Source organism: Cydia amplana, chromosome 21 (assembly GCF_948474715.1).
Source record: "Cydia amplana chromosome 21, ilCydAmpl1.1, whole genome shotgun sequence".
In the NCBI taxonomy this organism is placed as follows: domain Eukaryota; kingdom Metazoa; phylum Arthropoda; class Insecta; order Lepidoptera; family Tortricidae; genus Cydia; species Cydia amplana.
Window position 1 is genome coordinate 1,596,667 of NC_086089.1, and position 13,713 is coordinate 1,610,379.

The window sequence follows — 13,713 nt, forward strand, 5'->3', positions numbered from 1 at the left end:
AAAATTAGGTTTCTGGACGTTAAAACTTCGATTTAATTGATTGTGAGGTGTATTTCATAACACAAAGGATATGTACACTAACTAAACCTTGGAATACTAGGGATAATTTTCACGATTGATCGCCGAGTTAAAGAGAGAAAATGTTAAGAGAAATTTCAGATGTGGCAAGCAGGATTTGTCTGTAATTTCTAGCTCAGTAATCGGCAAATGCTCTTTCAATTTTTTTCTGCTTTCAATGTTTCCCTCTTCAATGTTTCCCTCAAAAGAAAAATGTAGATAATTGCAATTCTTATGCTATTTTTTTCTTACAGTTGACTTTACTTTTCCGAACTATGGCCTAGCAGCGATAGACAGATTATGGTCCAGAGAAATCCTCTCAAGCAATATTCAGGGTTGTTTAACTTTTTCAGGTTAGCCAATGCATTTCCCTACTAGTTAGCTCTAATTCTAACCCAAGTGATAAGAAGTCGTGAAATCGTGCTTCCCCCTAGCTAGCTAGCAACACGGAGTACCAGGGCCGCATACGTCCCAAGATGTCACTGTGAGAAAGGGCGTAAATCACCGGCGAGTTCCCATCGAGGTGTGAGGCCGATCCCGCGATAGCCGCTAATTTATTCGTTTTACGCGCGACAACGCGCCTGCGCTTCGGTTACACAGGTTGTTCTTTACATTTGTCACTATAATTGTTCTTGTGTTCTTTTTGGTTAATGTCGTGTTTTGTCCCGATGTTAATATTATAAATCTGGGCGGATGGGGTCATTAAATTTAGAATGGTATTTCTGTACACGACGTTTTGCATTCTTTACAGAAATGAGGGATTCATTTTTAAATTTTTGGGATATTTATGGCTACGCTAACGCCGTTAATTATCTCATTTGTCTTGCGTTGTTTTTCTGAAATTGAAGTTTTATATTGCTCCAAATTGCCAATTTTCTAATGCAGAAATTACCTACTAGATTATAGTAGGTACATGCTTCTAATATTTGTTAAAACCCTTGCATCTGTCAGCAACATAAAAGGTAAAGAAACTTCTACAGCCTGTATCCTAATCAAACAGCTCGACAAAACGCTCCATTATTTAAACGTAATTCGTATTGTTTTATCTGAGTTTATATTTACGACGGGACTCCTCGTGCCCGCTCCTGCGCCTCGAAATAAATTTACAAATTTACCGCCCGCCATATTTATTTATTGTCACTCGGTTATCGTTGATAATTTGGGAGATATTGCCTCGATATTAATTCGATGCGTACGTTTTTTGAGTCATCGCGTGAAATGTCAATTTTAATAGTGATTTATTTTAGTGGCAATCGCGATTTGTTTTAGGTTGCCTTCATTTGTTTTGGGAGTTTTGCGTGTTCTTTTGTTTTCCTTTTTAGCTTCATGTTGTTTTTTAATTCGGTTCTCATGCAATTTTTATGCTTTTAAAACTTGGTCTTCTAAATTGTCTACTTCTCTTTCCCATTACCTGCATACCTAACCATTTGTGTCGACGGATATGATATGATACTACGGCATTCACAAAAACACTTCTAGATTTAGGATCAAATCCGCATTACACAAATATCTATCCTTTTCTCAACGTCCATCGTCTTTCTTATTGTTAAAGTACACCCTTAGGTATCACAAATGTAAATTAATCAAATAAGATCTGTAATTTGTACGCATTAAAGTTTGTTTTTGATTGTACTTGGTCTCTAGTGTTGTTTTTGAAAGTAATGGGCCAACATACTTATATTTATGGTGTATCAAGAGAGACATCTCCCTCGTCTTATAAATCGCACAGCTTCGGACTCTCGGACTATCAACTTGATCGAATTTGTTTTTATCGCTGTAAATTGTGGGTGGTTTTGTGTTATCGTTTAATTTTACATTATTAAACATTAAAAGGGTTTACAAATCAGTTGTGTGATGATGTTATTTATTGATTTTAGTTTTAAGGCTTCTGATAATACTGACACAGCTCAAAATATGCTTCCTCTGTCAAAAAATGACACGTGGCCTAAGTTTATCAAATACACGCCTACGGCCACCCATATGGATAGGTACGGTGCTCTATAAATATATCTAATTATACTTCTGTGATTGTTGATACAAATATGTATATGTGTGTATTGATTACGTCTAAATAACGTTATCAAGTGAAAATGCCTCATGCAGAAACACACATGGCCATATTTGCTCATCTCTTAAAATTTAAATAAAAAAGTGACGTAGCGATGGGCAAAGGTAATAGCCAAGTGTGCTGCCATCAAAGCCAATAACGCATTCCTATGTCAGCTAACCATTGTTATTCAGTCTTCATGGCTGAAAGACAACTCCGCGCGCTTATAATCGCCCGGTGTCAAGTGCTAACGATACTCTGTCCCGTAGGTAACTAGCGACACCACAGTCTTATAACGACTTTTTAATAGTCCCTAAAGAATAACGTATGAATGGTAACATGAGAACTGACGCCGGTCCACTGGGAAAACATAAACACTATGGAGCTGAGGGTCTACCGCGAACCACGTTCGACGTGTTGCCTCCCTGTCACACTTACGTACGAATTCACAAGTGCGACAGAGAGGCAACACGTCGAACGTGGTTCGCGGTAGGCCCTCAGGTCCGAGTACAGACAATAAAATTCGGTGTTAGTTACGGACACCCGAACAGCTAGAGATAAGGCTTTAATCATCGGATCGCGTGGCGTTTAATAGGATCACTCGCATTCTTCATCGATGTAAACACACATTTGTAAAAGCTCAACGGGCCATGCAAGCGAAATTGGTGCAATTAACGTAGCTGCCAAAGGTGCCATGCTTTAAAGTGCAAAGGGTGCTAACTATGTGCTTTTTACTGTGAAAATATACTTCACACTTTCCGAAAGCGCCGATAGTATTCGTAATTCGGAAACGACGCGTTCGAAAAGTTTACTTTTTTATAAACGGCCAGTACAAAAGCAGAAGCTCTGTTTTTATCAAACTCTGTGTAGAGTCTGTGCGGAAAGAGATGAGTCGTAAAATGTATGGGACCCAATACCTACATCCTACAACTCCTCTCTTTCCGCACAGACTCTAAATGAGATGACAAATCCAGAACTACTAATTAGAGGCTCGTTCTTTAGGATGTGCGTTTGATATTAGGACCCGAGGATGCTGACCTTAGGCTCCGTATGCTCCAAGCTGCAGCGCGGGGACCCGCCGCCGAGGTAGCTACACGGCATCAGTGTCACCATGCTGTGTAGCCAACGTACATCTCGGACACTCACTTCACTCGGCTAACGTCACTTTGACAGTTTTTTGAGCGGGTATTTGCATTTTGAGCGGCCATTGCGCTTATTTTACTTTTAATTGACACCATGAGCCTGGGTCGAGTCTTATTGGTATCTTATACAAATTTGTATCACAATCCATAGCTTAGACCTAGGAAGCAAAGAAATTTAGGACATTAAAAATATCTATGATATTCTTATACGTAATACTTTTGGAAAACGAATGGCATTTTGGCAACATTCACTTCTAAACCAAATTGTTATTATCTAATCGCATCAGATTATAAATGACTGCATAAAGTCGTCACAAACGATTTTCACACTCCACCGGTGGCTAGTTATTGATGCCTGTTAGTCATCGCTTCTAACAAAGAAAAAAGAAAAACAAATTAAAAACAAAGCAAAAAAATTACACGCACGTCCGAGACCACCCACACGGATCCGTCAAACTCAAAGTGGAACCGAGCGTGTTCATCAAGTTGTCAAATCGATGGCGACGTAATTGTGAACGCACCTTTTTATCGAAGCGGTTTGCTACTTCGAGAACGCATTTTGGTCTGTGATTTTTAAATGTTAATTATATTAATTTAATTTTTGAGGATTACGTACCTAATAGATTGCACGCGTTGAAAAAGAAATTCCCTGTTAATGGGTATTTTTAACCCTATTTTAATCTAAGTTAATAGGTATCTTAAAGAGAAACAAAGCTTGGTTTGTTCCGTTTGTTGCCCTGTCTAGTGACATGTACAAATTAGGTTTACTGTAGGAACAAATATATCTGTCATATCTGTCTGCCAGATAGATTTTGCGGACGCATCTGTACGTAAGTATATCCGTATCCCTTGCCAACCTCGAATGGGTGTTATTGAAATTTTAAAAACTGCTCTCCAAATAACTTAATATTTAATTTAACTAAAAGTTTATAAAAGTTATCGTTTCCAAAAGGTTTTACAGTCTGTTTGTGTGGTCACATTATACCTACAGCTTCTGTTTTTAATTTTTTTTGTTGCATGGAAGCCGAGCTGTCCAATTGAATTAAATCCACTAGCTGATTGAAAGAAGAATAAAAATTGTAAATAGTTAGGAAGTATTAAAGCATGTTTGTTTGTTGGTGCCGGCAGGGGGCGGAACGGTAGCGTTGCTCGCCGCTGGACGCCACGGAACCAGGGGATCATAACTTATAATAGGTGAAGGATGCGTATGAAGGAGCATCCAAATTGTCTGGTCAGTCTGGTCACTATACAGGTTGGAACATCAGCAGTTGCTTAACAATAAAACAAATGCACAATATTACACCCTAAAGAAACACTGAGGCTACACTTATAGGGTTAAGTGAAGGCACATAAATGGCATAGCCTACCTATACTCGTATAGTTAGCTTCTTTAGGTCGCTATAGAATCCCTTGTGAATGTCACATAACTCTATCTATCTATCTGTCTCTCTTTCTGCCTCCTCGCACAGAAACCGCTGAACCGATTCATGTAGAAAGTTACCGCGATAGTTTGAGTCGCGTGGAACAAAATAGGGATAGGTACTTTTAACTCTCGTCACACTTACTTTTTTACTTATTTACTTTTAACTCATCTCGCTACTCATGAAGCCAATAAAAAAAGGATTTCTTCCAATTTTATCCAATAAAATTAATGAAATGAATTAGACACATACGAGCAGTGACCGCGTGCGAATTTATGCATTAATAAACTAATAGACTATTTAAAATGATGACACTGTATTTTTTCACAAACAAGAAAAACTGGTAACACAGTTGTGTTCTATGCCTGCCCTGCGGGGGGCACTACCACTACTACCAGCAACGCGGGACATACTTTACCAACTTAATGTGCTGTCGCATAAATGCTTTTTCGATCTTACATCTAGGAAATAAAGACGAAAATTGTTGTCAATTAACGTGTAAGATTAGCTTTGTAATTAAAGATACTTGTAAATTAAATTGAAATAATATGACCGCCCATAGAATTTTATGTGGTGAACAATAAAATATCACTTTTACCTTATTTCTTTATGCTGTTATCCATGCACAGAGTTAGAAAAGGAGATAAATCTAGCCCATACCAATCTTATCTGATTAATCTAGTATCCATACTATTTAAATATTATGCGATATTTTAATTATTATTTATTAACGTCCTTTTAATGCGACTCTTCAAACAAAACAAATTCTTTTGAATTTTATTGAGTGTTATTATTTTTTACATCTAAGCTAAATCAACTTTAATTTATATTAGTTCATCGAGAAGGTAATCATACCTAACATACAATTTCACTACACCCACCTTGACATTTTTCTGTTCGGCCCTATGGTTGACTGGTAGAGAATGCCACGAGGCATTAAGCCTTTTGTACTTTTTTTGATGTGCAATATTGAATAAATAAATTGAAAAATAATAAACCTCCAGATTAAAAGTCGCACGCCCTTACCACTTGGCTACCAAAACCTTTTCATACAATCATCATCATTTTCCAAGCGTTCGGCTTTTCGCCACGGCCCATAGGAGCCTGGGGTCCGCTTTGGCACCTTCATACAATTACAATAAATAAAAAAAATCAAATCATATAACCATGTAAAATGCTAGGAGCGCATACTTCGACGCGCCCCATTTGAATATTCATCGATGAAATAAAACGATTGCTGGCATTCGGATGTCACCGAAGCTTTGTGAATCGATTATCTGCTCGTGTTTACGATCGAATTAAATCGAATTGCTTGTATTTTGCCTCGTTTAGATTGATTTAGAAAGACTAGCTGTCGTTGAAGCACGTATTTAATTAGCGTACAGTGAAGGTTGTGTGTCTGTGTATTTTTGTTGAACTTATGGCGTGAGAGGTCGTTTTAGAATTGAATTAAAGAAACTTTGACCTGATAAGAAAGAGGTTATGTGTTTATTCTCTTCCACAAAAAATGGCTACTAATCCGAAAAAGTCCCAAAATTAACAAAGGCGGTGTTAGGTATGAATAAAAAGATATACATACTCTATCTACAGGTTGTCCAGTAAATATTGGATGATAGTGCACAGTAGGCTGGTTCAGAAACGCAAAGTTAATAATTTACAATACATATGTGTAAAAATAAAATAAATTGTAATGCGTGTAAAAATAAATATCGCAGGCTCGTTTATTTAGAAATGAATAGCATCCGCCGTCGATTTCGCCAATAAACAGTGTAGGTACCTACAGGTGCATAATTTCCAACACACGCATAACATTAGTTTCTCGTAAATCTCGTAATTAAAGAAGCAAAGAGCTAATTGGGAAGGATAATATACTGATAACTTCTTATTCTTAATCCCGATGAAGTATAGGTATGTGATATGTAGCAGAAGTATATACTTTTGTAGGCCCGAAATATTTGAGATTTGTCAATTGTCAAACAGCTTCTAGCCACTTTATTACACGTACTTTATTAACAAAATAAGAATTTAAATTAGAATAAATTTTTAGTAATTGTATACCTAATTCTATATCAATTGTGTATTTCATGGTAAATAACAAAATATAAGCAGTTTCCGTGACGGTATTACGTTATTTATTAGGAGTAAATTACCAGGCACCCATGAATTGGCAGTACATTCGCATATTTAAATGATATTGCTTGAAACAAAGTGTGTTATGGGGTATTGGCCGCTAATACAGTGGCGTCGGTATTGGGAAGGATAACTTTCCAAACCTCCTGTAATTTTCCATTTGTTTCAAATGTGAACTTAATTTTCATCGCTCAAGGTTCATTTTCTATTGTAACGAGAGCGACATAGGAGTTTTCGAAAATATGAATCCAATCGCATAAAGAAACGGGAGATGTGGTTATGTGTCGGTTTGTTCGTCAGTATGCTCTTTCTCATAATCTTAGTTCTTCATATTCATACGAGTGGGTGGTTTGTTTGTATTTAAATAACGAATACTTGTATTTATCCTCCTAAGTCCCCGCGTACAAATTTTAGTATATATTCCAAAAAATATTTTGAACTTTCATTGAGTAACTAAGGGTTCCAAATTCAAAAACAAAACAAATGCTTCTGGGTCTTAGGAGGCTATATTGAAGGTTGGTAAAGCTGTGAGACGGGAATTTTAAGAGTCGTCTTAATAATAACAATGAAAAAGACGTAATTTTTCTATTAAATTAAAATCATTGGAATTTTCTACACAAGCATTTTGTAAATTTGCTATCAACTATGCACAGATGACATATTAGATGTTTGCATTATTTTTTTGAAGTGAACACTTCTTTAGCGGCGCTGGGCACTTAGAAGTGTGATCTTATTTGAGAATGATAATAATATACCTATAATAAATAAATAGAATAAACTAACGTAGGTATGTATCGTGTTACCGGGCGTCGGTAACATAGTGAGGTGAGTTTTCACTTCTATCGGCACTCCCGGAGTGCAACCGTTGTTGCTTGTTTACTCTACCGTATAGTCATCGATTACCTACATACTTAGAATAGAACATGCTAGGGTGGCTGCTATTAATTGGCCACTAGCTCTTAATAATAAGGTTTCATTTGGCTTGTTTCTTTCAGATTTGTAAGGAGTTGCCATTATATACTAATATACTGCAGGCCAATAACTATAGCAGTCACCCTATGTGTGTTGGAGTCCAATACCCATCGGTACATTACATACTCGTAATAAACCTATACAGGGTGACCTTAGCCATTGGACAAACCCTGAAATCCGACGTAGGGTTACTTCTCAGGAATGCTCGAACTTAATTTTTTTTTAAATTAGAACTGTTCGCGAGCATGACGCCATCTAGCGGGCATCCCAAGAAGAGGCGGAGTTCCAAGCACGGCCGCGCGGGGGCGCGGCGACAGCCTCTACCACTTTACCATCTTACACGGCAAGGCACACAAGCCGCTCTCGCGATTTTTGCCAATTTTATATAAAGTCGCCATACATTCTAACATTGTAAATTTTCATTTAATTTAATATAAAATAAAAACAATTCTGTAAAATCAAAATAAGAAGAAGTCATTGAAGAGCCCCGTCTGCTGCTCCTGAGACTACCTAAAATCGCTAACCTCCCAAACATTGGTCCTCCGAGCCGGAAGCTATCAACCAGCGCCAGGATCAGCAAGAAACGGTCAGGTCATCCATTCTTCACCTTCTTCCCTTCAATCGGCATTGTGCTAATACCGTGTCTATTTTGTAACCTTCCAGTGTCGAGCACGTGTCGCATGGTGCGCACGGCCGCCATTACGTGCCAACAACGAGTTTCGGGAATAAACTGTAAGTGCTTTACATTCTCTCACACACACCATGGCTACTCCTAAAACATCAGTGACTCCGATTTCTTTAACTGTTGATTTAAACGATGCGCGTGTCTTGACGCAAAGACGAGGCACACTCAAGGGTAAACTCACGTTGTTCGCTAAATATGTCGCTACGCTTAATAAGGCTAATTTAACGAATATACAAAAAGTCGAGTTACAATTACGCATAAATAATGCCGCGAGTTATTATCAAGATTTCGATGTCGTTCAAACTAGGATCGAGGAGTTAGCAGTGTCGAGTGACCTCCTTAAACATTTAGAATACCGCGAAGAGTTCGAGGGGCAATATTATCAGACAGTGGCCGCAGCGTCCGAATTAGCTGACGTTGGCAACAGTCCCGCTGTTGCTAACGGCAGCGCCGCTGCCCCTGCCAGCGCAGATTCCGTAGGCTATAAGGTTAAATTACCTACAATAGCACTCCCCACCTTCGACGGTTCGTACGAGCATTGGTTAGGTTTTAGGGACACGTATACTTCTCTGATACACGATTCTAAGGACCTGGGTGCCATACAAAAGTTTCATTACCTACGCGCAGCCTTAACCGGCACCGCTTTGCAAGTAATTAAGTCCTTGGAATTTTCAGCAGAGAACTATACGACCGCGTGGGAGCTTCTCGAAAACCGTTTCAACAATCATAGGTTACTAACACACAATCACGTAAAGTCACTTTTCAACACGCAATCAATAAACAAAGAATCGGCTACACAGATTAGAAAGCTGATTGACTCTGTGTTACGTTCCCTTCGTGCCCTGAAGACCCTAGGAGAACCTACGGACTCCTGGGACACGTTAGTCATCTATTTAATAGTCACAAAATTAGACGCGGCTACGGAACGCGAGTGGGAAGAACACAAGGGCTCAGTCAACTCTAATCGGCAGGATTCTACCTCTCGTATTAAGCTAACTGATTTGATTACTTTTTTACAAAACCGTGCAGATATGTTGGAATCTATTGCGGCAAATCATTCCAAAAATACGCACTCAAATTCGCATGACAACAAAAAGTCATCAAATCAGTCGCAATCACACAATGTACACGCAACGCATAGTTATGCTTCTAGCTCCACGGTTTCACAGTCACACACAAACAAATCCAGTTCCAAACGCACTTCGCCTCGCAATTGTCAAATGTGCAACGCTAATCATCCGCTTTATTCGTGTAATAGTTTCCTAGATTTAACTGTACCCGACAGAGTTAAATTGATTGAGGATAAGAAACTATGTCACAATTGTCTTCGCGTTGGTCACACAGTTAACAATTGCTTTTTGGGCCCGTGTAGGATCTGCCAGAAGAAACATAATAGCTTGATTCATAGCCTGAGTAGTGACAGTGACGGTGCATCAGCTTCGGCTGGCAGTGTAAACAACAAGCCACCGGCGAGCGCCGTCCCCGCCACCTCGACTCATCACACTGTTACACTTAATTCGCACACACTCTCACGGCCGTTAACACCGGTTTTATTATCTACTGTAATAGCAGATGTTGCCGATAGCAACAATAAATTGCATAGGGCTAGAGTTTTTCTCGATAATGGCTCAGAACACAGTTATGTCACGCAATCTTTCATAGATAAATTAAATACGCCTTTGGTACAGTCCACTTACAATATTTCAGGGTTAAGCAAACAAGTCACGCAAACCACACACTCGTGTCAGCTTAACATACAGTCTATTAAAGGTGACTACCATGCACGCATCAATTGCATGGTACTCCCTGTCTTAACGGAACCGCTGCCGTCAGCAGCATTAAGCGCGCATTCCATTCGCATTCCAGATAATATTCAACTCTCGGACCCTAACTATTTCAAATCGTCAGATATTGATATATTGTTAGGCGGTGATTATTTCTGGGGCTTGTTAAATAAGGATCGATTTCCTCTCGCAGAAGGGCCTTATTTACAAGATACTAAATTTGGTTGGATCGTCGTGGGTCCGATCAATAATAAACGCATTAAAACAAATAAGACTACTTGTCATTTCACGCAAACTTTAGACACACAATTAAGACAGTTTTGGGAGCTCGAGGAGGTGCCTAAGATAGGAGACGGACTGACTGACGACGAACGCGCCTGTGAACAGCTGTTCGCTTCGACTACGCAACGCGATAAAGATGGTCGTTTTTTAGTACGTTTACCCCTAAAGGAATCAGCTGATGCGCTCGGCGATACCTACGATGTAGCTAGGAGTAGGTTCTTATCATTAGAACGCAAACTCGAGCGGCTCCCGGACTACAAAAAGATGTACTGCGATTTTATGCGTGAGTACATTGAGCTAGGGCACATGTCACTTATACACACATACACAAAGCCTTACTGCTTTCTTGTACACCACGCTGTATTAAAGGACAGTCTCACTACACGCTTAAGGGTCGTTTTCAATGGATCAATGCCCACTAGTTCAGGGAAATCCCTGAACGATTTGCAGTTAGTCGGGCCGACCATACAAAACGATATTTTTTCCATATTGTTACGTTTTCGTGAGCACAGATACGTCGCCTGCGCAGACGTGGCAAAAATGTACAGGCAAGTCCTTATTCAATCCGACCAACGGAACCTTCAACTAATTTTGTGGCGAGAGAACCCTTCGCAGCCGCTAAATGTTTACCAACTTAATACGGTAACTTTCGGTACCTCTTCTGGGGCCTTTTTGGCCATCCGCTGTCTCAATCAGCTGGCAAAGGAATGTGCTGACGAAGAGGTCTCTCGCACCATATTAGAAGACTGTTACGTGGATGACCTAATTACAGGAAATAATGATAAACACGCTTTAATTGACATCTGTGAAAAGGTCACCGACGTACTGCAGTCAGGTTGTTTCCCACTCCGGAAATGGGTATTTAACTTTGACGTTTCGCAATTTTCCTCGTCAAAAATCACATCACGCGAATTGTGTTTAGGCGATAACTGTCAAAGTAAAACACTCGGCTTAGGATGGACTAACAACACTGACGAATTTCATTACACGGCAAAAATACAACAGGATAATAACGAACCGATAACAAAGCGCAAAATATTATCCGTAATTTCACAAATGTATGACCCTCTCGGGCTACTTTCGCCGGCCATAATTATTGCCAAAGTATTACTGCAAAAACTATGGCTTTGCCGCTTAGATTGGGACTCGGAAGTACCTGAGGATGTCGCATCTGCCTGGCGTAGATACATACTCACACATACACAACACATACATAGCCTCCGCATTCCTCGTTATGTAATGAATGCGTCTGCGCATTGCACACAGTTGCACTTTTTTTGTGATGCTAGTCAAGCGGCCTATGGGGCCTGTGCATATGTGCGTACGCTTTCGGGAGATAACCACGAGGTCATTACAGTGCATCTGTTGTGTTCGAAGAGTAAGGTCGTTCCTTTGAAATCCGTCAGTATCGCGAAACTTGAGTTGCTAGGCGCGCTCTTAGCTGCTAGGTTGTACTCAAAAGTAATCAAATCACTTAAAGTGAAGTTCGATTCTGTGTATTTTTGGTGTGATAGCACAATAGTTCTTGGGTGGGTCCGAATGTCACCCCACACCCTTAAAACCTTTGTTCAAAACAGAGTGTCGGAGATAAACGAGTTAACCGGGAGCGCGCAGTGGTTGCATGTAAGTAGCAAGAATAACGCAGCTGATTTAGTTAGCCGCGGCCTTGAACTTGACGCGCTTATCAATAATTCGTTCTGGTTCAATGGACCGCCCTTCTTGCATGAACCAGAATCTGACTGGTTACCTAGTACTTTATCGCGCACTTCCGAAATAATACCGGCCGATTTACCTGAAATAAAAACAAACACAATTAGTATGACAAGCCAAATTAACACCGATGTATTCGAATTCGACAGGTTTTCGTCTTTTAACCGCTTACGGCGCGCGGGTGCTTATGTTTTACGATTCATAAACAACACACGCATTAAAAACAAGACAAATCGTAAAACTGGCCCGCTGACTGTTGACGAATTGAATGCATCGATGCAACATCTGGCGCGTCTTTCGCAAATGAAATCTTTTCCTATTGAATATGATAAGATGATAACTAACTTACCTGTTAAACACACGCGCGGGATTAATAAATTAAATGTCTTCCTAGACACAGATAAAATGATAAGGGTCGGTGGTCGTATTAGTAATGCGACTTAGTTTTTCATACGACAAAAAACATCCGATTTTGCTTTGTTCGAAACATCGTTTCACACAGCTTTTGTTTCAGAGTGAACACATACGATTACTGCATGCGCCTCCTAGTCTCCTGCTTGCTACTATCAAAGACTGCTGGTGGCCTCTCGGAGGCACTAATTTAGCCAAGCGAGTGGTACGCACCTGTGTAACCTGCATCCGCATGAAGGCGAAAACCTTTGCGCCAATTATGGGTAACTTACCTTCACTACGTTTGGAACCCGGGTTCGCCTTTATGAGCTGCGGGGTAGACTACGCGGGGCCAGTATATGTACTTAACCGTAGGGGTAGGGGAGCTAAGCCTCAAAAGGCATACATCTGTCTGATAGTTTGCTTCACGACGCGCGCAGTTTATCTTGATTTGGTCACAAGTCTTAGTACCGAAGGATACCTACTCGCACTTAAACGCTTTATTTCGCGCCGTGGTAAGCCTAACGTGATATATTCCGACAACGGCCGTTGCTTTGTAGGGGCGATGAAAGAACTTTCGTCGTTCCTACAAGATAACGCGAGTAATATCATTGAGTGTGCCGCTAATGATAACATTAATTTGCATTTTAACCCCCCTTACGCTCCACATATGTCAGGTTTGTGTGAGAGAGCTGTACAGTCTTGCAAATATCACTTGAAGCGCGTTGTTGGCAACGCGAATTTAACTTTTGAGGAATTTAGCACGGTTTTGGCACAGTCCGAAGCCCTCCTAAATTCCAGACCCATGCATCCTCTTTCCACAGACCCAAACGACCTTTCCGCATTAACTCCAGCTCATTTCCTTATTGGCCGACCGCTGACAGCGCCGCCCTGCAAGGACTTGACGGCAGAGACGGGCCGGCTCCCACGCTACGAGATGCTGGAGAAAATGCGACAACACTTTTGGCAGCGGTGGTCGAAACAATATATTTCTGAGCTGCAGACCAGAACGAAGTGGCAGACGCACGGCCAGGATATCGTTCACAACTCCTTAGTTCTGGTCAAAGAAGATAATCTACCACCCCTCAGATGG

At 40.3% G+C, this 13,713-nt stretch overlaps 1 protein-coding gene and 1 long non-coding RNA gene across 2 annotated transcripts in view; both read right to left on the reverse strand.

The window, feature by feature from the left end:
- The window catches only part of LOC134658047 (uncharacterized), a 99,433-nt gene extending 91,482 nt beyond the window's left edge, over positions 1-7,951 (reverse strand). The window contains exon 1 of the long non-coding RNA XR_010097676.1: positions 7,896-7,951. This is a non-coding gene — a long non-coding RNA (uncharacterized LOC134658047). The remainder of the gene's footprint in view (positions 1-7,895) is intronic.
- LOC134658024 (eyes absent homolog 2) overlaps positions 1-13,713 on the reverse strand; it is a 58,349-nt gene that overhangs the window by 26,953 nt on the left and 17,683 nt on the right. The window contains exon 2 of the mRNA XM_063513627.1: positions 3,143-3,404. Within this exon, the coding sequence (XP_063369697.1) occupies positions 3,143-3,217 (75 nt within the window). The 5' untranslated portion in view covers positions 3,218-3,404. The remainder of the gene's footprint in view (positions 1-3,142; positions 3,405-13,713) is intronic.